This window comes from Zosterops lateralis (assembly GCF_965231275.1).
Source record: "Zosterops lateralis genome assembly, chromosome: Z".
Classification (NCBI taxonomy): domain Eukaryota; kingdom Metazoa; phylum Chordata; class Aves; order Passeriformes; family Zosteropidae; genus Zosterops; species Zosterops lateralis.
This window is the reverse complement of record NC_139800.1, coordinates 69,322,576-69,348,550: the sequence shown is the minus strand read 5'-3', so window position 1 is coordinate 69,348,550 and position 25,975 is coordinate 69,322,576. Positions and strand designations below refer to the sequence as shown.

At 36.1% G+C, this 25,975-nt stretch overlaps 1 protein-coding gene across 1 annotated transcript; it reads right to left on the bottom strand.

Annotated features, from left to right (window-relative positions):
- Window positions 1-13,664: 13,664 nt before the first annotated feature.
- NUDT12 (nudix hydrolase 12) lies at window positions 13,665-25,745 on the bottom strand. Its single transcript, XM_083883966.1, has 7 exons — window positions 25,720-25,745; window positions 25,053-25,266; window positions 21,833-22,425; window positions 20,723-20,890; window positions 19,660-19,773; window positions 18,108-18,307; window positions 13,665-16,858 (listed from the first exon to the last, which is right to left on the bottom strand). Exons 2-7 carry the CDS (start codon window positions 25,256-25,258, stop codon window positions 16,748-16,750), a joined length of 1,392 nt encoding a protein of 463 aa, XP_083740092.1. The 5' UTR covers window positions 25,259-25,266; window positions 25,720-25,745; the 3' UTR covers window positions 13,665-16,747.
- Window positions 25,746-25,975: the final 230 nt, after the last annotated feature.

Below are 25,975 nucleotides of genomic sequence, written 5' to 3'. Positions count from 1 at the left end.
TTAAGACAGAATAAACTTGTATAATTATTTCAGAAAAACAAATATTGTAAAACAGATCTTGTGTTATATTCTATTCTGAAAATGTGACTGTAGCCACTAGAAAGGGCACACAGAAAGAAAGTCTAACCTCCATAGGCTCCCTGGAAGATTGTATAGATACACTCATGGCTGTGCAACCTTTTCCTGGCTTTAACTAGATCTTCATCACAGACACATGTAACTGAGCAAGGGCATTCCAGAGCACTATTCCAGACCATTGCTGACAGTTAGGAAACTTATCTCTTGCAGTGCCCTTGTAGTGCCCTTTGCATGGGTCATTTCCTCTCTGATACAATCATGAAGTCCCCAGAACACCAAGAGACTTCTAGATCACCTTTCCCCCATCCTGTTTACCACAGTGGCATCTCTTCTCCTCTCTTCTAGATTTCTCACTCTTTGCTGAAAAATGACACATTTGCCTTCTGGTGTCACTGGATTACTAAATTCCAGAAGTCCCACAATGTCCAATGTTTTGCCAAAGTCGGCTGGTATTCTCAAACTAAAAGTGGTAAAATTCACGGTGGATGTACACATTTATTCATTTAAGGTAGGACCTCCAAAGCATTGCTAGAAATGAAGAAAATTCAAAATATGACCCTGGACCAAAAGAGGGCCAAAGTGAGATGCCAGGTATGAGAAAGAACACATGCAGATAGTTCTTAGCAAGGGGCAAAAGGGAAGAGAGAATAAAAGAGGAGAAAATAAAATAAAAATGGAAGACATAGATGCACCTCACTTCTGTGCTATGCCCTTAACAATTTAGGTCTAATGTCCATGAAGTAAAGGATTTTGGCATGCAATTTTTCTTTAGTATCTTAATTCTATACCTTGTTCTATAGAGATTTCCATTTCATCAATTTTCTATTTATTTTATATATTAATACTGAGATACTGGTATTGAGATATTGGTCTATATAGCAATATGTATCCATGTAGTATATTTATATAGCATATATAAACTTTAGATATTTTTAAAATTTCCATTACCAATGTGAAACAAGACAGACACAGAGGTCATACCAGCCTTTTTTGCAGGTATTGTGAACTAAACAATTTTTTAAAAACTTCATCTGCTTTGAATTAGGATTTCAGAAGACATTTTCTATAAGAAAATGTATATTTTTCAACAGAATAAACCTCTTAACCTCCAAATCTGCTGAAAACATTGCTTCTGGAGAGGTAAATCTGAGCTATATTTGCATATAACCTTATTAATATTAAAAAAATAAAATTAAAGTGTTTGGAGTGATATTTCAACAACACATATACACGTATGTGTGTACATATTCATAATGTTAAAGTTTCACATTTTTGTGTGCAATGTCCCTGGATGGCTTAAAATTTTTATAGTCCAAAACACTCATTTTAAATGACCAATTATGGATATGCATAGATGGATTACAAAAACAAACACAAGAAATTTTGTAAAATATTAGCTATTAAAAATAAGCCTTTTCCATATGCAGTTTTTTCCAACATATAAAAGAGAGGAGAACAGCAGGTTAAAGAATCCCTTATAGTGATTCCATGAAAATGTTCAGCCAGAATTAAGACTGAGATGTACTTAGTATTCATATATATTCAGTATTCATATCGATCACATGGGTTTGAAAGCCAGATTTATGTGGTTTTAAACACTGACTTGTGCTCTCAGTTCATATCATATGCCAATTGCTTTTACTTTTACTTCCTGCAATGGTATTTGCTTCTCTCACTAGATGTATAGGATGTAGGAAAACTGCTTCTCCTTAAAAGCCGCATTAATTTATTATTTTTTTTTTAATTTAGGTTTCTTGGCTCTACAAGATGGTTCCTATATTCTCAGCAGAATAACTGCATATTACAACCCCATGGCCAAACATACACCATAACAATACCATTGTAAACCTTTAATATACATTTATTTTCCAAGAAAACAGATGTCACAAAAGCTCCTATGCAAAAGGTATGTGATATTAACTTGAAAATTCTTGTAGCACCTACCTTTCTGACTAATCTGTTTTATTGATGATGAGATATCTGCATTCTCATAATAATCTTCTTTCATTTCAGAATTTGACTCAATTTCTTCAAAGTTGGACTTGACTAAAAGAAGCAGTTGATTTGATCCAGGCTCTCTCCTCAAATTGTCATCAACTGACTGTTTACTGCAAAAGTTATCCAATCTTTGTTTAATGTTTGAATGTTCTGTGAAGTTCTCTTTCTTTTCTGTGCATACTGAAGAGGTAGATAATACAGAAGCCTGTGTTGAATTATTATGGCAATCAGATTCAACAAGGACATCTCCAGATATGTCTTGTACCTCAGAAAGGCTTTCCAAGCCTTTATTCATGCTATGCTCTTTGTGATCTAACAACACGGACGACAGCAGGGATTTTTCTTGTATACTGCAGGTAAGGTTAGGTTCTTTCTTTACTGCAGAGCCAAAATATTCAGGTATCAATGTAGCGTCACCTTGGACATATCTTCTTTCTACTTCTCCAGTTACCACTGGCAGGTCAGTCAATACTGACTCTCTCCTTTTATTTGTTACCTCAGACTCTGCATAAGAAGGGTGAACATTTAACTGTAAAACTGAGCTTTGTTTTGGGATGCTTTCTGTAGATGCATAAATAGTACTTTCTTTGTGATTAATGAATTCACCTGAAGGGCTTGTAGCAAGTGGAAAGGCTTGCTCCAGGTGAGTTTTGTTTTGCCATTCATCATGGTTTTCTGTAGAGCTGTACTCTGACTTCTCTTTATCTAAAGCTTCAATAGACTCAGAGTCTTCTTCCCACATGGATAGGTTTTCCAGAGGCTCTTCATCCCCATTTTCTTTTTTTTCATGTATAGTACCACTGGAATGAAGACTCTCCATTAATGTTTCTTCTGTTTCTTCATCTTGCCCCACACAGTCTGCATAATCATTCAGTAAACAAGTGCCATCTAGACAGAAACCTTCTTCAGGCTCAGATGGATAAATGGTAATATTATGATCAAATGATGTGAAAGCATATTGATATGAAGACTTAAGACTTCTCAAATTTCTCAGTGAGGAGGTCAAGTTGGGATACTTGCAAAGCTCTGTCAGAGAGGAGGTCAAGTCAGGACACTTATAAAGTTCCTTATATTTGGTAGGAATATGTGAGTTCCTGTTATGGACATCTCCTGCTTTCATCTCCTTAAGCATTACATTTAAGGATGGCAGTGAGTAAAAGCCAGAATCCCTTCTAGGGTGAACTGGTGATAGTACCTCCAGGGTAGTATCTGGGAAAGACTTTCTTCTTGCTGTTTTTGGCCCCGTGTCTCTGTGTTTGTCATAGTTATTTCTTTCTTGACCTAATACATTGCTCTTACTAACACATTCTTTCCCATGGTTTGGATTATGAGAGGTATTAATAGCTACAAGACAATTAGTATTGTTTATTTTTGAGAACAGTATTTTATCCTTTGAAAACTCTTCCTTTTCATTGGTGTGGTCTTCATAGTCCTCTGTGTTAAGCTTACAGAAATAATTTTCTTCCCCCCAAATACTCAAGGCTGTAGTGAGACCATCAGATTCCTTTCTGCTATTAACAGGATACAAAGATAACCCTTCTGCAATTGTATCCAGGTGCATTTTGTCACAGTCAGCAAATTCTTTAGGTGGAGGGAGAAGTGTATATCCATCTGGGAATGTATAATCTGCTTTTTCATGAAAACTAAATGATGACTCACAGTCTGTGTTACACAGTGCCTCTGTTACAGAATAATCTGTTTCACTCCAATATGTATCTTCGTGTTCCCTATTGAGTGGTTGGCTTTGTGCCTGCTCACCAGCTTTGAGGTTAACTTTCAGATTTTTATTTCTGCTGGTATATTCCACCTGAATTTCTTTTGTTTCAATGTTCATTTCCAGGGAGGCACTTTCATTGATGGCAGTTTGCATTTTATGTTTAGAGGATCCCCTATATTTCCCCCTGTGTTCAGCTGAATGGTCAGTTGAAGGGCACTGGTACTTTGAACACTCTGAACAGTGGCTTTTGTGGCATTGTCTTTCATGACGTTTCTTGTTCTTTGAACCTTTCCTTTTGTCATCCACCATTTTTGTTCCAGAATCAAACAAAGAAATATTCTTAATTTCTACTTTCACATTTAAAGAGCCGTATTTTACTTCTGCAGAAAACTTTCCAGTGGTCAAGCTAATAGAGTCTGAAGAATCTGGTTTGCCCCACAGTGTAATTTTTCCTTTGGACGAGCCGTCTGACTCACCAAAAGCTACTGTAGCTAAGATTTCATCTTGCTGAGGTGAGAACATTCTAGGAGGGCAGTTCTTTTCCTTCTTCCCTTCTTTTTCACTGTCTGATACATTATCAAGGTCTCTATCTTCAGAAGCATCTGAGCTACTCTGATTTTTGTTTTTATGATTTTTTCCATCTTCTTCAGCACCCTTTACATCCAGCGGCTCTGTGAAGTGAGACAGAGCTTCATGTGCTTTATTTTCATGGCTTCCTACACTTTGCTGGCATTTACAAATGGGTGACAACTGTGCATCTAATTTAAGGTAGAAAAAAAAAAGATTCCCATGGTTTGGTAAGCAATATAATAAATGCATGATTAGCTTTGAGACAGTTTTCATAGAAAATCCCTAGACTATCTTTAGGATCTAGTGTATTTTCCACTTTTTTTTTTTTTTTTTTTTTTTTTTTTTTTTTTTTTTTTTTTTTTTCTTTTTTTTAAATTTTGGTATTAACTTGTTTTGTCAGTTATCTGATAAGTAAGGTGAAATCAGATAAACAGGGTAGACCAGATTAATTCACTCTGATTTGAGAAATTCAATATATTTGCACTTTTTTAAAAATAATTTTTTGCTTTTGTTAGGGGATAAGGTAACTTATTTGCTTATAATAAGAGTTACATTATACATTGTATTACTCCTTCAAGTATTTACTTTGTTCCTGTGGTCAATCAACATCCCACTACCTGCTTACAGTTTAAGTAAATTCTATGGAAGCTGGCTTTTATAATCCTTTTACAGATGAGCAAACAAAGGGATTAATTAATATGATCACAATCGCATAGCAGGTCAGTGGCACATTTCCAGGAGATGTGAGTCACTTCTACCTGATCTAAGTAGAATAAAATAATGTTTCCTAGCTGAACTAGGCAGGATTTTGTGGCATTCATGCATAAAATCCTGTCTTGCTGCAGCTTTTTTTTAGAACAGGTTGTGCATTACAGGGTAACAATTTAATAGTGACATCTTCCTAAACAGGATTAGAACAAGCTATTAAACTGAGACAACACTGAGATTTACCCAAGAATGAGGACATTTTGAGGCAATTATACAATATACTTGAAAAGCCTTTGCCAGAAATAACCAGAATAGCAGCTTGACTAAAATAAAAAAACTAGCCTCACCAAGACATTACGTATATGTACCCACACTTAAGTGTAAATATTTCCAATCTGACAAACAGCTTTGGGCACAAAAGTGAATTTCTGTCTTGATGAGTAAATTAAGAATAGCCACATATGTTTCTGTTGATTTTACTTTTTATTAAATATTTCTGTAAACTTACATTCTCTGGAATCAGAGCTCTTTCTGTTCTTGCAGCTTTTTCTTTTTTTTCTACTCATTTCTAAGAACCAAGGGCATCTGTGTCATCTGTGTTTTCTGTGGGGGAGGGAAAACATTGGATAATGAGAAAGCTTCTCTGGAATAGTTTTGCCCTCTAACTCTCAAGTTTTTTAACTTGTTTTATTATAACTTGTCATAAAAAAGAAAGTTCTAGAGCAGGTACTAATGCATTTATTTCTTCTTTTGGTTATTTAAGAACAACTTTTGAAGATTTTCAAATAATAGCTTAAAATTAAGATCTCATGGTCTCAGTTATAGGGCCTGAACCAATACCCTTTAAAGCCTGTCAAAGCTTTGAGTGGTGGGTGACCTTTTACAGTCTATGATTTTATTTGATTCAGATGTTTAGAGATTAATACTTTGTTTTAAGCATTAATTTTAAATTAAAACTTATTTATAGGTGTAATAAAATACTTAATAATAATTTTTTCGTCTCTTGAGAAGGGATTCTTTGAAGTGAGAAGTATTTAAACACCTAATACATCATAGGAGTGGTCTTGGAAATCAATACAGTTATTGTTTGGAAAAGTCAACTAATTACAAATGTTATTAGTCATAATAGTCTTTTGATGTTTGTTTATCAGAACATGCAAAATATCATTGTGGAAAGAGCGTGACTGAATTTTTAAGGCCACAAACTTACCTGGTATAATGAGAATATATGAATCGTTATAAGGATAATGTTTTTAAAGTCATTATATTGACATTTTAAAACTCATGTTACATGTCACTATATGCCATGATACACAGCTAGCCAAAAAACTCAGAAGAAATTTTTTCAAGACACAGTCTTTTCTACTTCCAAAAAATTTTAAGTTTATGTGAGGCCCAAATAACTGTATATGCCAGTGTACATTCATTATCTGGCTGCAAAATGCAAGCAATTCTCCTCTGTTGTTTTGGAGGACACTACAGGAAGCTTGTGAAAGTTGTGTACTTATTTCACAGCAGGCACTTTGGAATGTTTACACTCTGTTTCAGTATGAAGATACACCTCTACTTTTTCCAGGAGTCTTTAATCAAAGCTTGACAGACAGCTAAACCCATCAACTGAGCTCTGTTCTCAGTAGGAAGAATGAGCTTAAAATCAAATACAAGTCTTTAAAGGACACAGAAGCAAGAACTAGGACTGGTATCTATTTGTAGTGTAGGGCATGAGGGAGTGCCTACAAATTCCAGATAAAAATCACTATTCTCTTAAAGAGTTATATATGCAAGTATGCTATGAGTAACAACCACATATTTGAGGTGTCATTTGTAAGATCTGCAGACTGATGCACATATTCATGAATGTAGGAAGTAAGAGAACCCTATGTGACTCTTGTGGTTGAGGTTTCAGTTATATTTCATTAAAGTGCAACTGCGAAAACGTTTTTACTTCTAGGAATACCCTCATTTCAGCTTAAGAAAGATGCTACACAATCAATTCCTTCCCTTCACCTTCTTGATCTTCATGGCTGTATTTCCAAAACACTTGGATTTGCTACACTACTTTTAACTGTTCTCCAGGAATTCCATTTTCATGAGTTTGTTCTCCCTTTTCTGTAGTCAGTAATGAAAAGGTTAATCTCAAGATAGGAAATGCAATTTTTAATTGTCACTGTTAAAATGCTGTTAAAAACTATCTGCGGATCAAAACCAGCTGCCTGTCTTACTTTAGTTTCCCTTTACATTTGATGGTTACTTTTATAATTGTATGCACCACAGAATACTCTTTAAACAAATTCTGAATTTTCTGAATACAAGATAAGGTCAGAGACACATTTTTACATGACGTGTTTAAGCTCTTATTTTTTAGGAAAGAATAACAGGCATATCTGTAATCTGTAAGCAGTGGATTTGAATTATGATGGCTTTGGGGATAAAGTTTGCTTGGCTGAAGATGGATTGAAGAATAAAAAAGTACCTAAAATACCAGAATCGCTGCAAGAAAGATGCCTGAATAATTAAGGAGATAGAAAGAATTGTGGATCAGTTATAAAGAAAATCATATTCATTTCAGTTTTTCCTCATATTGAATTGTACAGCTTTGCCAGGTTTTGTAATGGTAGAATATCATTTGACTTTGCAGAAGGAATTCTTGTCTGAGATGAACAGTAGTTCTACTACTACTCAAATTTATGTGTATTTGGTGTCATGGGACACTGAAAGTACTGAAGGTACACAGTGTTGACTGTCTGCATGACAGGATTCTGGAAAATGATCTAGTACCTTTTAAATTTAAAACTCTGAGCAAGCAGCTGTGAAACCATCGGTAGAAACAGCCACAAGTCACAGCTGTTTATAGAGGTAGGATTACAGATTTTGTTTTATTGTCAAAGACCTACAATATAGGTTAATAGGGTGATTAGGCTATTTTTAAAAATAATTTCCATATTTGGTAGTAGATCAAAATTATAATGATTATTTGCACTGTTCACTTGTGACTAATTTTACCAGCTTTTATGTTTTTATGATTATCAGCTCTTGGATATTAATTATAGTATTTACATACTACTTTTATTGTACCTGCAGTGTGTTAAATTGTTGATACCTTTAATTTCAAAAAAAAATTGGAAATAACTTCATGTTGCAAATAGTTTTGCTGCCCAGACTACATTTACATATGTAATCCATCCTTTCTTCTCTAAGGTCTACCATATCAGAAGAGGCACCAGTTCTTTGCTTTTCATTTATTTTACCTAGGCATTGTCTTTATTTATTCTTGTTTCATTGGTCCTGGGGCTGAAATGTGATAAGAGAATTAGGAATCTTATCACCTTCAATCCTACTCATGAGTAGACTATTGACTTGAGCAAGGATTAGTTGTATGCATCAGGACTGCATGGTAAGACCTTGCCTTAGGAACTATTTTGTCCATTGCTGCACACTAGATGAACACGAGCCAAATTAGCTTAGCTGGGAATAGAGGCATTCAGCATTTGCCTGGATGGAAGCCAATGTCCATTGACATAGTTCCTAACATGATAGGTTATTCTTACTACACAGATTAGTGCTTGGGTTAGCTCAGAATAACACCCTAATTTTGAGTAAAAGATCACTCTAGAAATGCTTGGATTTATAGTTATATTTATATTACACTATAAATACTCTGTCTAGAATGCATTTATTTTTTTGACAACATCTGTAATGCTGTTTCTTTCAGGTTAATGCAGATGATGACAAGCTCTGTGATAATGAATGCAAAAAACCCCAACCCACTTCTGTAATGAATGTCATTGAGTTCATCTTGTGATGCAGCAAAAGTTGCTTTAAAAACACTGATTGGAAGTAAATTTGAAAATACAGGAGTTATTTTATGTTTATATATTTATATTGTGGAGATTTCATGTGAAAATATGCGTGTTCATTCATTTTCTAAACAACCAGGTTGAGTGAACCTATAAAGATGAGACTGTTAGAAAAGACAAAAGCAAAAAGAAAGGAAAATATGGAGAATATATTTGCTAATTCTGAATTGGAATTGTGCGATGACACAATACATCTGTTAAGTATTTTAAGTTCTTTCAGGATAATATAAATTATCCTTTTAGACTCTAAGTCTTTTTCTTATAATTCAGTATCCTATGTTGTACAAGGTTTTGCTATGAATATATTCAGTGGCACCTCACTGAATGCTTCTACAGTGCTCACAGACTTTAGAACAATGACGTCACAGCATACCAAAACAAGCCTTTCTCAAACACGAGTATTTTACTTCTCCTTCCGTGTTTCAACATTAAACCCTTATGATCTTTATCTATTTATCCCTATTTATCTATTTAACCCTTCTGATCTTTTTCCTCCCTTTTGATACAGAATCCTACTTTTTGTCCCCATTTTCCTAGATGAACTTAGTAACACTGAATTTCATTCTCATTTATTTCCATTGTGTCTCTTTGTACTTCACAATATGCTTCTCTTCCTTATTAATCATTGCTTTGACTTTGCTTCTCAAGTTAGCAGCTCTGTATGGTCCAGTCCCTCATGGCTTAGCTCCTCTCTTCCAATTACTAAAGTTTGAATTTTCCACGTGAATTATACAATCATAGAATGGCTTAGGCTGGAGGGGAGCTTGAAGATGATCTCATTGCAACACCCCTGCCATGGACAGGGACATCTTCCACTAGACCAGGCTGCTCAAAGCTTCATGCTGCTTGGCCTTGAAAACTCCAGGCATGGGGCATCCCCAGCCTCTCTGAGTGACCTGTTTCAGTGTCTTACAGTGAATTAATTTACACAGTTAAAACCACAGAAATGCTAAAGAGAATTATCCAAAGCCATCTGAGATTCTTAAATATCTTTAGGCAAATGCTAAAGTTTACTACTTGATTTCTTCTTTTTATTCTCTGTACTGACTGTGGTTTGTGGCATATTCTCTACTTCAGATTTCATATGTTGGGGTAGATGCCCTACAGCTAATTTACAATGTCATTAGAATGAGTTGTATATGAGAGTTTTGAGTTCCACAGAGAGGAGGCAAAAAGGCTCATCATTGATTTACCTTTTACTTATCTCATTGAAGTACATATTATTGAAGTAGTTTTGCTTTTTTTCTCTTTATCAAGCTTCCACTAGAATTTTATTTGGATAATTTCTGAAGACACATTTCTGAAGTACTGTAGAACATATTTCATGTCAAAGAATGTTTTTTATGTCAAACACATATAAAATGTGCCATCAAAAAATGCTTGTATTAGCAGTGATTCTCACTCTCTGCCTCAGATGGAATGGATCATATTTTCACTTGCATTTAAGTTTTGCCTATGTGTTTTCTTGAAGACTGGTCTTTAAAAAGGTGTCTGCAAAATGTCTAGAAACAGGAAAGCAGACAGCCATTTATGGTGACTGTAACAGTACCATATAGCACTTTGCAAAATTAATAAAAACATGAACTCTATGTCTGCAAATAAGCAGGTTCCAATTAAATGGAACTCAGTGGATACACGGCAGTATCCACTTAGCTCTGAGAGAGGAGCATCCAAATGAAATACAGAAAAGACATGGGTCAGTGAAATTAATCTGCAACAGGTGTTGTACTGGGACCCACTGATCAACCATTTTATTTCACGAATTGTACTTTGGCACTTTTATGGAGCACGCCAAATCAGACCACGAAAAGATTGCAAACACCAGTCAGTATTCCTTCAGCTCTGATTCAGAAGGAAGGTTACTGTCTAAACAACTAAGAATATCACATATGCCATAAAGCAGTATTTTTAGGAAACCAAAATCCCATGTAAATAGATCTTGCATTATTTTTGACTTTTCTACAAGCAAAAATGGGCACAATGTGAAGTGTTGAACAGATTTTGACCACTCTTTGGAAAAGAAATAATACCTGGATTATTCTCTCCAATATATTAAAGCTGTGTCCCGACAGGCAGGGTACTCTTCACTTCAGATTTAAGAAATACTACTACGGTAGCAGTCAGTTAAATGTTTTCAAGATTATTTTAACTCAGCACTGAGAATGCAAGTGGCAGAAGAGCTGTAGTGACCTATAGATTAGCAATTGTGGGCTGTATATACACACGCATTTCTGCCTTTTTAGGGAGAAGTGAAGTCACTGGTTTCAGCTCTTAAATTCTGCAAAATCATATGTAAAACTCATTTCCTGTAAAGCTTCTGTCTATTTATTAAGTAATCTTGCTTTTTTGTTAATTATTTTGAGCTTTTGCAACAAAAGACAAAATCATGTATTAATAAAGATAAGCATTTATTTTAGATGCTGGAGATACTTAATTCCAGTGCCAACATTTTTCATTTTTACCTTAATTTAAAAATGTGCACTGCCTTACACAGCAAGAGACTAGTAGGTATCCTCTGTGCTGTCAATGGTCCACAAAACCTTCCATCATGACTTTAACACAGTTACTAAATAATAAATATTTCAACTTTACTGCAATGGATGTCCATGTGTTTATTATCATACAAGTAAAAACGTATTTATAAATAGAGAGCAGAATTTGTTGCGCATGACATCTCTTTTCTGCATAAAATAACTTTTCTTCATCAAAATCTCTGAAAATGTGCTTTAAAAATCACATAAACTGTGATTTCTGTCTACATTCCTGAACCTCTGCTATTCCTATTTTAGAGCCCAAAGGAAAACTCCCTAAACTGAGTATCAGCTGGATTAGCCTGTTCATGTCAGTGAGTTTGTCATTCTGATATTTAGAGTGCTATCTATAGACTTCATGCTTTGTCAGTACCAAAAATGACAGCAGCTATGGGAATTATCTTCTAGATGTGATGCAGTGAAATTAGTAGAAATCTCACTACAACATACACTAACAATAGCAACTATAACAACCATTTCCAGTAACAAAATGTAGTTTCTATAGTCAAAGATGTTACTATCAGTTAATACTACAATTCTTTCTCAGTCTCTGAATTACTCCAATTTATTTGAGCTTCAGAACTGCTCATGCCTCTTAACAGAAATCAGGTTTTAAAGTATTTGCTTATACTTGAAACTGAGCCCACAAAAAAAAACTCTGCAGAGTAGTTGTACACTATAAAATTTTTCTTCAAAAACAGGGTACTTTTTTATTTTCATAATGTCTGGGACTATAAAATATAAACTACAATTACATATGAAATTCCATTGTTCATAGAATACAATAGGGGCAAAATCCATCATCCCATCCTAACTTGTAGGATTTGACTTCTGGTGTCTAAAATGGGAAAACTAAGACACCATATTTTCTGACCATGTAGTTTCCATGGTCACTTTCTTCAGACCAGCAATTTACATAAAATAAGTAAGGGGTAATTTAGATTTAGAATGAGAAAAGAATTTGAGATGCTTATTTCATACACTCTTTTTTAGCTTTGGTAGATGTCTTGAGAAAATACCTACATTTCTTAGCTGAATGTTAGAATGCTTCTCTCCTTAGAAAGAAATAAGGACATACTTTACCAAAGCTAGCTTAGTTTGCAGGATGATGAAATTTAGTAGGAGGGAAAAAATTACTCTCCAGGCCTATTTAAGTGCTGAAAAATGGAAATGTAAGCTTCTCTACTCAACAACATGTAAATATTGCTTCTTGACTACTAATTCTGTAGTCTTATCATAACACTTCTCATATTCCAATGTGAAATATTGGTTGCAGAAAGGGAGCATTTCTAATAAACAGAAGTTCATTCAGGTAGGCTTTAATTTCCAAAATTATATATCACTAAATTTATAGTACTTATATGCTAAAATAAAATAACCTATAGTCTTAGGAATCAAATATCCACCTTAAAAATCACTTAGGAAAACAGTAATAATTTCTCATTGTGCAAAACATCTGCAGAATTCCCATATTTAATAAAAGCTATGATGAATTGTAACAATTAGTAGCTACAGAATACTATCTAAAAGAGTCTAATTCAAAGAAAAAAGGTTTACACTTACCATTGCCATGAGCCCATATTAATTTTCCTCAGATGCTTGCTGTTACAGACTGCCTGTGAACAGTTCTCTTTTCTAAACTCGTGAAGGATGGGTTGGCTGTCTTGCTAAGGCTTAATAGGATAACAAGTTCAAATGTTTTTTTCTTTAGACTTACCCCCTTCTGTACTGTCAAACCCAGTCAGCAATGATATGCAGTATATACATATCCTGCAAATCACTGAAGAAATAAAGGACTACCAGTTATTTAACTCTTTACAGCTAAAGCAAATAATAAAAATAACAACTAAATTACCCAGCGGATACAAAATGTCAGCTTTGTCTGAAAAGTCTTAATCAATCAGATTACCTAATTAAAATTAAAGATAAAAGAGGGAGCAATGTCCACAGTCTTGTTCCACTTCTTCTTCTATTTCTGTCTGCTAAGCTCAGAATCTGATTAGTATATTTAATTCCATGAAGCATCATGACTGGTCTACCTTTAATCAGCCTGTTGACATCCACTCGTTTTTCCCTCACATGCTGCAGACTTCAACATCATCCTTTACTGACTTGCCAATGCTCCTACAGAAAACGTGTTCAATTTATAGAATCAATACTGAATTATTCTACTTTTCACACATTTACATATATCCAGAATAAAAATTAGTTAAAAGAAGAACGTTTATTGGGATAAATGAAAAGTTTGTAAAAATATCATAACCAGTATTATACTTACATAAAAGGTCATTACATAGCATGAGATTTATTAGAAGTATCAATTTTGGTTTGTGCTCAAAGACCTAATTATCTTTTTCTGCTTTATTAAGCTACTATTTCTATTATCTGCAAGTTATTATAAAAATAGGTAAAATACGTAGTATTTTCAAATTACGTACTGAAGAGAAAGCAGTTCTCTTTAGTACACAGGCAAACTGGGATAAAAGGCATCTCCACAATTTTCTGCTTTGTACATCTGATGTCATGAGTATTCTCTTTGGTCTGATATTGTTGCACAAGCAAGCAAGAAAAGAGAGAGACATCATTATTCACAGTGCGGAAAAAATCCAAAATCTTAAGTTTTGTAAGTAACACTATTCTCTTAATGTACCACATTAACTTTGTGGAAAGAAACAGCCTTCTTCCAAAGCTCCTGCTGCTGTCTTTTGGGTAAGTTGAACTATTGAGATCTTCTGGAGGTGTTGCCCATACAATACGCCAGTCAGAACGACTACACTCTGTTCAATTGCTTCTATATTTAATTTGGCACTTTCCTAAACTGCTGTTGCTGCCAGATAACCACAGCATTTGGCTCTTCAATTTGACACTTCCTATGTAAACTGCAAACAGTAACTGTTCTTCAGAAAATGTATAGCTATTTTCAAATTAAGATTCAAACCCTGACCTACAAACAGGGCAAATTGAACAATAAAAAGCCAGGAAAAGAATCTTTCCTTAAATACATTAAATTTATCTAAGTAGTTTTCTTAAACGAGAGAGATATGTCTTCTTCCCTGCAAATGGTTTCTTCTATTGATGAGGAAAAAAGGAAATGAAAGCTTTGAAAGCTTTTTCAAAAGCCTGGCTTGGACTTTGAAAATGTATAAAGACTAAAAATTGTTGACACACTGAAGTTACTAGACATGAAAGATCATTACAACATTACTCTCAAAATCAGAGATTATGTTTTTCCCTTTGCCATATGATTTTTTTCCCTGTTTTTCTTCCTGTAGTGTAGGAAAGTGAAAATTTTCAGTTTTCCTATTAGCATTGTAATTGCAGATATGTACTGTTAAATAGATTCTCAAAAAAAAAAAAAAAATTAGGCAGATTATTAACATCTGCTTTGGTTAGGTGTACTGTGTTTGGACTTTCACTGTTACAAGCACATCTCTATATCAACTCCCCATAATTTTCTACACGAAATACTAGCATTCCAATGGATCTTAGACATGTACATTTAGGTACCTCAAGGTAACTAAACTACTTACTTTTATGCTATCTATATTTGCTCCATACTTTATCCTCCATCTCCCATCTGCTTCTCATTCCTTTGCTGTTCATCTCTCTAAACGTAATCACCACAGCACTAGTTGAAACTTCTTTCATTGCTTAGCTTTCACCACTTTTTGCATACTTTCCAATATTCTCCTTCGCTCCATAAGCAACCTGCAACTGATTAATGCCACTGTCACCATGCAGTCCTGCTGCTACGTGTGGCCTACAACAGCTTTCCACAACTCTCCTCTGTAAAAGAATTTTTTAAGGGAAGCAGTGTATTGTCTCCTTCTCCTTGCTAGACAACTCAAGAGATAACCTGGTTGTCCTTATTTGTAGGTATGGCTGAAACAAGGGAGAGAATGAAACAACGTAATATGTCAAATACTCCAAGTCAGGAATGCTTCTTGCTTTAAAGTTTCTTAGGTACTACCTTACCAAAAAACCATGAGAACTGCTAAGCACAGTGTGACATGGATGGGGGAAAAAAAGAACGATCAGGATTTGTACAGTAGTTTTACTGATTCCAGGTGGCTGAGAATTTTGGAAAAAAATATGACACCATTCACTATTAAAAACAATTAAATTACCCCAAATAAACAGATCATATAATAATAAGTTTACATTTTATCAGTATAATTGCATTTTCCTCAGGTCATTTGCATTTCTTTTGATATCATTGCAATGAGTGCAGAATGACAGACAATAAACTGTTACCTAATGAAATTAATAATCAAACCTTTTTTGAATATCAACATTATCTTAAACAACTTGATAAATTAAGGCACAAATCTGAACTGCAGCATTAAAAACACATAAATAAATATTTTAATTAACATATTGCAATCCCAGTCTTATAGCTGCATTTAATATACTTCTTTCAACTGTAAGATTCTTTACAGCAGAAACAATCTTAGCATCTCTATTTCCCTAAAGAACTTTGTGCATATTTTGAGATATGTCCTGTTCTTCTTTCTTCATTACTCAATATTAGTTCATTTCTAATTATCAGAGAATGAAATTACTCACTGTCTAGTATCAATAAGTACATTATTGTCTTATAAAACCACTAATACTTAGGCTTTTGGGGATGGTTATGCCTTTAAATTCAGGCCGACATACAATTGGGTAAGTGCAGGCTAAGCCAGAACGGACGAGTAAATGCTCTGCTTAGAACATTTATATAAATTTGGTTGTTAATGTAGAAGATACGAAACACTACATATTCACTCTTTACATATGCTATTAACTTTAAAATAACCATACCGGGTAAGACTTTCAGCATTGAATGTAGATTTTTGTGACAGGCCAAATTTAAAGAATGGAGATGGGCAAAAATGAGAAAGAAATAATTAAGGCCAAATAGGAGGATGTAAGCAGAGAAATCAAACAGCAGGCAAGGTCAGACAGCCCTCTTTCTATGCCATGACTCCTTCCAGTGGGGGAAGACCAAATCAAACATAAAAAAGAGCAAAAGGCATAATCATTTCATTCTGGAACAAAAAACACAGCCTGTACTCAACAAGGTACCAATTCCACTTATCTGTTTCTTGCTTGGGATAATTATTGGGTTCTGTCCAAATCTAATTCAGGTCTGAAAACACATACAAAGATTCGCATAGTTTAGCTCTGGAACCAATGTAAAGGGTCAGAAAATCACTTCGTTACATGTTCAGTAGACAAACAGTTCTAATTTATGCCTAATTAAGCATTCAATTGAAGAAGTAACCTAAGGAAATAAATTATTTGAATTAAAGATTAGCATTCATTCCAATCCAATGTTTTATCAACTGGTGTGCAATAGCTCGACTCGGTGGTACAAAGAAAGAACGCTGGTTTCCCTTAATGAGAACTTCCACGACCTGCAATAAAAAGAGACTATTTTTAGAAGATAGCATTATAAAGTATATAGAATCTAACATTTTATTAATGCAGAAATTATCTTCCTACAATGATCCATCAGTCTACCATTGCTATATCTATTAAAGAACTACTAAGAGATTCTCCAAGGCAGATGCAGAGAAAGTCCCACTTTGTGTGAATTTTATTTTTGAGCTTAATGTACCCTAAAGGATACCTTCTTCCTAACAGAACTGTGGAGACTGCTAGTATACTATTTAAGGGTTTTGTGGAGCCTTTTTATGGGAAGGGCCACCAGATGGTGCTCTACACTGTGACAAAAGTAATTCTTTTATTTTTTATATGTAGTGCCACAGGAGATGTATTTTCTTGTTCTTCTGAAGCAGTTGCAAGTATAATGCAAATACATTTTAGTACATTTTTGAAATATATTTATTTCCAGCTGTATGTCAATCTGCATATGACTGGTTGTATTCAGAACTGATAGTCATTTAAAATAATGCTCTCAGTGTTAACAGAAAAACACTGACATTGTAGGTGACTAACTTTGCCTTCAAGGTGACTTCAGTCAAAACACTTGGAACTGCTAGGCAGATGTCCACTGTTATTAAAAGCTTAGCTCCTAAGTGGCCTATGGGAAAATCTGTGAAAACTGAGTTGTGCAAGCAATCTTTCCTTCTACTCATGAACTGCGATACTTTTGTGAAAGTCTTTTCTGCCACTCTTTTATTTGACTATATTTTAAATACAGATGGAAGCTAAGTGTAGGATTTCTTATTAATGCACAGTAATCTGCATTTAATACCAGCATATGAAAATACTACTGCATGAAAAAAAAAGTTCAACCTAATGAATTCCCAGAGTCCTTACTTTAACTTCCACCATCACACTGGTAGCATGCTTGTTTGGAGAAACTGTGATGCATAATGCTATTATATACTACTTCTAAATGAAAAGCACAGCTTGCTAAGGAAATGGGTTAAAATAACTTGGCTGTCTCACAGAAGGGAAAGGTGAAGAGCAAACTGGCAAAAATGTCATATAATGAGCTTGTAAGTAACTCAGACATTACTGTGAATATCTGTCTTTCTCTGATTGTGTCTAACCTATAATCACAGTGTAATGCAACTGTAGTATGATAAAATGAAGAGTACACATTTGACTTGCTGAAAAAGCAAGTGTCTGTTGTATGCCAGAACCAATACAGTCACAGACTAATCAATAGAAGAAGAAAATGAAATTGAACTTTACCTGTTCTCTAGTGAACCAGCGGGCATCCTCTATTTCATTCTTGTCAACTTTAATTTCTGTGGACACTGCAACAGCTAAGCAGCCAATCATTAGGGAGGAGGGCATTGGCCATGGCTGACAAGAGATGTACTGAACATGGGCAACTTTGACTCCAGCCTCCTCCTCTACTTCTCTTCGAACAGCATCTTCTATGGTTTCGCCTAATCAAAAAGGGCAAAGAACAAGCAGCTCATGAAAATACTCCAAGCAACGATCACACGCTGTGCTTTGAACTGACTCAAAAGATCTGAAATTGCCCAAGGCAATTATCTATAAAGATCTAGTTCACAGATCAGGGCAAAGACCTCAGCACAAGACACAAAAGTCTAATAAGGTGAAACAGCCACTAAAGCAAAATGGAACTTTGAAAATAAACCGTAGTAATTTCTCCATAATAATATTTATTTCCTGAACTGATAATTCATCATACACACAAAACATTAGCACTATGCCTAAAATGCCAGAAATTAGGAAGAAAATATATAATTCCTATAACTATTCTTGAAACATTTATCTGTTCATTTGTAACTAGCACCGTGTTAATTTCTGGATTTTCAGTATGACTGCAACAGCATGTACTACAACTTAAAAAATCAGTATTTAGAATTACAACAGTAAGAAAACAGAGATTTAGAATACTCGCTCACATTTCTGGATTGTATTATTCCCTTTGCCTGACTCATTCTTCTTTGTCTTAACATGTCTGTACACGCAGACAAAACTGTAAATTGAAACTGCAGTGGAAAGCTTTGCTTCCATATACACAGAAAACCGTGGATGTATATGTGTGGAATGCTGATGGTCACCGGCCTACATATGTATACATGTATTGTGCTGTAACCACTGACTGCAGGTTCATTAAAGGACACACTTCATCCATCAGAAATAAATGTCTTCACTTCTTCCAAATGATACCTGAATAAATTTGCTCATGCTGTCACTATGTCAACTTGCACACATTTACTGAATACATTTATTCACTGTAATTTCACTGGTGATAAAGATCTATTCTCAATATAAGAATGTTTCATGAGTTGTTCTGCAGGTACTTATAACTAACTAATTTCAACTATTACTGCTTGATATAGCTATTGAAATACCTCTTAATCTTTCTTTTAGAATTATGTAATTTCTACTCATCTACCATAGAATCAATCAGACTGTAAACACATAAGCATATCCTTAACTTCCTGTTAAGTTTAACTTACAGTTTAACTCTTACTTTTCGTATGCTAAAACCCTTTACTGTGATGTGTTTTAAAATGATTTTTTTCATTTAAGTAGTGATTTAAGACTACATGATATGAAAACTATTTAATGTTTTTATTTACTCAAGTTACTTTTTTGCTTTTATAATCAGCAGCTGCAAAGTACAGAATAAGCATATTTATTACAACTCATCTATCATGAAAACTTCAATTTGAGATAACACAAAATATATTTCTCTGTAAGTGTAAAGGTATAACACTTTATTGAGAAAATACATTTAATAAAGGAAGATGAAATTACTCACCAGGTTCTACAAATCCAGCAAGGCAAGTATACATTCCTGGGGGAAACCTCTTCTGCCTACCTAAAAGGCAGTGGTTCCCATCTGGGTGGATGACTTGCATTATCACAACAGGATCTGCAAAGGACATGAAACAAATATATTTCAACATTTGAGGGACTGAAATGCAATAAAAAGTTCCAGGTTCCAGTCTGTTCCATACCAATACATATAAAGACAGAAATAATACTGAAATCAGAAATGTGTTCATGCCCAGAGTAAGCTGTTATTTCATTTCACTTTGAGGTTTCTCCCCATGTAAGATACCTCTTTATTTCATTTTGCAACATACATGATTAGTAGAAGCAGTTTACTAACCAAGGCTTGAAATGCAGGACAGATATTACCTGTAACCAAAGCACACAATCTGCTAAGAGTTTTAGCAGTACTAACCCAGCTATGCATCCAGCAGACACCAACAGTTTCTGAAGCAAACTCATTTATTAGCACCTTCTCTTTACCATAGAAATCTGAAGAATGTATTTTTGACTAAACACCAAATAACTAGACACTTTGCTGACAATGCAAATACTGACTAAATACTACTTTCCATCTTTGACTTTGTTTACTCTTTGCTATCAGTTTCTCATATGATGTTGCACCTTGACAAATTTTCTCACTTCTGGTCATTGTATCTATCTTTTTCTTTCTAATTTAGTATTTTCTCCTATTGGTCTAAGCAACCCTATTAACTCGTGATCTTTTTCCCTTTTTATTGTAATTTGATTTTAAGTAAAAAAGTAAAATGTGACCCTTTGTAGTGCCAATATCTTATTTATACTGTTGGAATTCCTAATTGATATTACTTTTGAAATAAGATTTGCATTGTTACAGCAATTTTGTATCACAGACTAGTGCAAGAATGAGAAGCTTGAACTACTTAATCCTAACCAGAGGTGAGACACACAGCCTGTGGAGAGACAAGTACTGAAGACCTAGGACAGAAGTAAGCAGCTAAAATAACTAGAAATAAATTGATTTACATGCATATAATACAAGCAAGCCACTTTTGAGTGAGTATTCTCACCAACTCTTGGATATGATGTGTTGTGAACTCCTTGGAGACTGGGGCAATCTTCTTTTAAGCAAATTTTCTTGTAACCCCCTTCTTCAATCTTGGTTGCGCTCCCGCACGTTGGGCAGAATCGGTAGCGGTTGTGCCATGCTAGAACAGATCTTGCCTGGGCTATTACTCCTTTAAAACAAGACATTGAAAATGCACAAAATCAAATACTAATTTGTACTAAGCTTTTAACAGATCAGAAAAATCAAGTAGTGAAGCTTAACACATAAAGTCAGAGTGTGGTTTGAATCATAATCATGGCTACAAGAAAAGTTGAGCAGTATGAGTTATGCAGACCTTTTCCTTTGCAGCAGCAAATGCAATAGAACATGGTGTTAAAGACCTACAGGGCAATTTGAACACATTCAGAAACAAATTCATCCAGATCAATATACCCTGTTTCTCACAAAAGTCACTTTGTGTAGGCAAACTGCCAAAATTACACGTATCAAGTCTTTTCCAGATGACCATTTTAGGGCTACTACAGGTATTGACATAATAATGCATCGTTCCATTTAAACTTAAGGTTCAAGCCAAGCTTTCCCTTTATTCTTACGTAAAAATTAAACTGCTACAACAGCAGTCATTAACTTTTTGTTAATGTCCTTGCTAACACTAATTCACTCTGGCATCCTGACTTTTTAACACTTCCTTGTCAGAGAAGTGTCCAACACACTCTTGCAAAGGATTTAGGTTCTCATTTCTTGTAATTAATAATATCATTACTGAAAACTCAGTATAGACAGATATTTTTCCTTTTTGTATGTTTAGAATGTTCATAAGTATTTGAATAGTACTCATGATGATTAATAGTTTTACAGTCTAATGTTGCCATTGCAGAAAATAGTCCTTTGCAAATGCACATGTTCTTACATACATACAAAATTTTTCACAAAACCATTGCCAGGCTTTTAAAATCAAAATATCTCTAAAGCCACTGAAAACACATGATTTCCTTGCAGTGGCTTGTCTTTTCTTTGAATTACACCTCAGAGAATACCAAAGGTGTACCTTTCTGATTATACATTTTGTACTTGCATATAAATGTACTCGCATACATTTTATGCATCTTACCAGCTTCCTTTTCAGGTAACTGCAGTAGTGCTGGCATCGGTGGGTGAAGAAAGTAACAGTCCTCATGCTTCTGCTTAAATTTTTCAGCAGAAGCAGAATCTATGCTAAGAGCAAACCAAGCAACTAACCCATCTTCATCTTCCTGCAGAACTCTTCCATTGCAAGCAGCCGTCAGGTTCGCGTCAAACTGAAGTTCAACTCCAAGAAAAATCAAGGTACATTCTTCAGTTTGGTTCATGTACTGTTCCACATCCTTGTGGTGCAGCCTGCAAAGCTTTACTTCTGGTTGGTGTGAGCTCTCTCTTCCTCCACCCAAAGTAACTAAGGGACTTAGATTTGAGAAAAGGATGTATACTGTAGCTGGATGGCTTTGTTTTTTACTTAGCCACTTGGAATCTGTTCTTTTATCACTCCTTCTGTCCAGCAGTGTCACACCAAAATAATTTTCATATTCTTTCACATCATCTGACAAAAAACTAGGTTTCTGATCACCTTTCACATTAGCCAACAAATTAGCTATGTGCTTGTACCCCCAAAATTTAGCAATGTCCAGAGCTGTCTGCCTTGATTTATTAACGATGGATCTGTCACACCTAAAGAAACAGAAAAGAGCTGAGGTTACCAGAGTAAATATGTTTAGAAAGGGTCCTGATGCTGTCTTATTCTTACTTACAGCATACACATCTGACACTATTAAGATACAAGAACTTCTAGACACTGTCTATACTTGGATAATCTTTAGGCAAAAATATTCAGCATCATGGTGATGAAATAGAATGATACTTTGTTTTCTTTTGCCAAGGCTGTATTTCACATTTTTGTTGATTATAATTCACCAAAATTCATGAAGTAGTGCAACGGCAATGAATCAATTAAAATTCTGCACAATGTATCATTTAAAAAAGGCTCAAAAACTGAGCTTTGAAAGTCAAGCTACAAGTCTGTTCCTCATAACCAGTAATCAAAATGAAAAAAAAAAAAAAAAAAAAAAAAAAAGCAGGCTAACAAGCATTACTTTCAAGAAGCTACTGGAAGTAGCAACAATACATTTACAATAAAATATTTTATTGAGGTTATTTGGCTTGCTCAGCCTGGAGAAAAGAAGACTGAGGAGAGACCTCAGCGGGGTCTCCGACATCCTCATGAGGGAAAGCAGAGGTGCAGGTACTGATCTTTTCAGTCTGGTGACCAGTGACTGGACATGAAGCCACAGTTCAAGGAGTGTTTAGACAATGCTCTCAAGCACATGGTGGCATTCTTGGGATGTCCTGCACAGCTGCAGGAGTTGATCCTTCTGGGTCTCTTCTAACTCAGGATATTTGATGATTTACGAAAAAATTAGAATCAAGAACACAGCCTCTGCTTAGTGACAGAAGCTGGTTCCTGCAGGGATCTTTTGTTACTCAGATGTCTGTAAAGCGAAACAAATAAGGGAACATTGCCTCATCACAGACATTTAAACAATAAAACCAAAAAGAAACCCAAACCTTAAATAAGTTGAGGTTGATTGGGAGGTCAAAAATAACACAATTCAATTATTTGCTAATCTTAAATTGGCAAGTAAAACAGAAATGTCACTGTAAACTACAAATTACATAATAAATACTAGACTCATCAGTTTTAAAAACCAGTAGATGCCATGACTATTGACGTTGTTGATACACAAGTAACTGTACCACAGGCCAGACCATTTTGAGATTTTTTTATCGAACTCAGTAGTGAGGGAATTTGAGTACAGTTTAGAAAACTATTCAAAACTTAAATTACAAGTTTTTGCTGCTAAAGCAAGTCCTCTCATGACCAGTAACAGGACTCAAGGGAATGGCATGATGCTCTCTCAGGGTGGGGTTTAGGCTGGCTATCAGGAAAATATTCTTTACCCACAGGGTGGCTGGGTATTGGAACAGGTTCCCCAGGGCAGTGGTCACAACACCAATCCTGACAGAGTTCAAGAAGAGTTTGGACAAGGCTCTCAGGCACATGGTGTGATCCTTAGAGATGGGGCTGTGCAGGACTATGAGTTGGACTCATAGTCCAACTTAAGTCCTCCTGTGCAGGACTTAATCCTTGTGGGTCCCTTTCAACTTAGGATATTCTATGATTCTACAATTCTGTGCTAAAAAACCAACTGACTAGATTTCTAGAATTATTCTCTGTAATGTTATGAAATATTATCTTCACAATTATATTTATATAGCCAGCAACTGTAATTGTCAAAACAATTATTCTAAGCATTAACTAATAGGAGACTGATGAGGCCACAGCATCATCTCACAAACTATATTTAATTGCCTAAGAGAGCAATCATGAAAAGGACATTTAAAAATGATATTCACTTTTTTTTAGATGAAAAGCCTAAATTTAAAAACTGTTTTCCTATCTACCAACTGAAAAATTCTCCAGCACCTCAAAAGACTCCTCAATACACAAAATCTGGCACTGAGATACTCCTCTATGTACTGGAATGTACTGATGATAGTAGAAACCAGTGGTTCATCCAATGCCCCAGACTGAGCCCCATCAGAAGCTACAGGTCTTGGGTATGACTTAAAAAAAAAAAAAAAAAATCAAAAATGGGTGGGATCCAGTAATCAAAAATTAATGGAGGCTGTGGAATGCTACACTTGAAGTTATTCATTAACTACAGAATGAAATAAACTTGCTTTTTTCTGCAATTAGGAGTTCAAAAAGGAACAGCTTGGGCTTGATTAACATTAAACTCAGTTAAATAAATCACATTTGATTCTATCTCAGTTTTAAAACATTTTCCATCTGAAGTAACTTTGGAAAAGGTGAGTCTGTCACGTCCTGCTGAAGAGTCAGCTAACATTCTACACTAACAAAGATTCAAGTGGATTACAAATCAAGTTTAGAGAAAAAAAAAATTAAGTGGAACAATCAAACACCTCCAATTTACATTCAGTACAGTGGTTGGAATTAGGGTGCAAACTTCATTCTATTCTGTTGGCCTCAGTGACAACAGAACATTGAATATCGAAGGAGCAACTTAAGAGATGTTTATAACTTTTAGCAAATATGAAGAGCACGACTCAGCAGCAGAGCCCAGTTATAAACCGACACAGAACACGTTCTCCCGAGTTTTAGCCCTGAAAACTCTGCCACTATCAGTCTGATAAACTCCCTTCCGAGACAAAACTGACAGGGCCAACAAGAGGGGCGCAAAGCAGAGCTCTGGAATGGGATGTACTGAAGACCTTACCCGTGCTGCAGCAGCAGCTGCACCACCGGGAGGTGCCCGTTCCTGGCGCCGAACATGAGCGCGGTCCAGCCGTTCCCCGCGGCCGCGTTCACCAGCGCGGGGGCGCGCCCCAGCAGGGCCCGCAGCCCGGGCGCGTCCCCGGCGGCGGCCAGGGCGTGCAGCTGGGACACCATCTCCTCCTGCAGGCTCCTGGCGGAGTCACCCATGGTGCCCACTACGGTAAAGAGAAAAAAAAATAAATGCCTGAGGGCACCCCCACCGCGACTAACGCGACTGAAGTCACAGCCCGAGCTTTAATGCTGCACAGAAAAGCGGTGTTGCTACAGAAAGTGTGATTGGTGTGATATGGTCATTCCGAATCAGATCTTCGTCCCGTCCATCTCTAAACACAGTGAAACTTTACCTTAACGACCAAAACCAGTTTTAAAGAGGCTTAAGGACCAGAAGATTTCACTATGGAAATGTAAATTCTGAGTGTGGAAAAAAAACCCAAAACAACCGTGTCGTGGTTTCTAAACCAAGCGCGCACACACAGACACACAGACACACGGGCACAGGCACACAGACACAGACACAGCGCTGCCGGGACCGCAGCGCGACACAGCGAAGCTTCTCTTCCCTCGGGCCCGCTCCGCTCCCCTCCCCGGATGCGCGGCCCCGTTATTACCGTGCGCGGCCTCCGCGGGCGCCCAGGCCCCGTGCGCGCTCCCGCCCTGCGCGCTCCCGCCGCGCCCGCAGCTCTGTGGGGGAAGCCCCGCCCCGGCCGAGCCCGAGACAGACGGGGCGGGGCCGAGCGGGGCCGAGCGGAGCCGAGAGCTGCCGAGCGGGGCCGAGCAGAGCCGAGCGGGGCCGAGCGCGGCCGAGCGGAGCCGAGAGCGGCCGAGCGGGGCCGAGCAGAGCCGAGCGGAGCCGAGTGCGGCCGA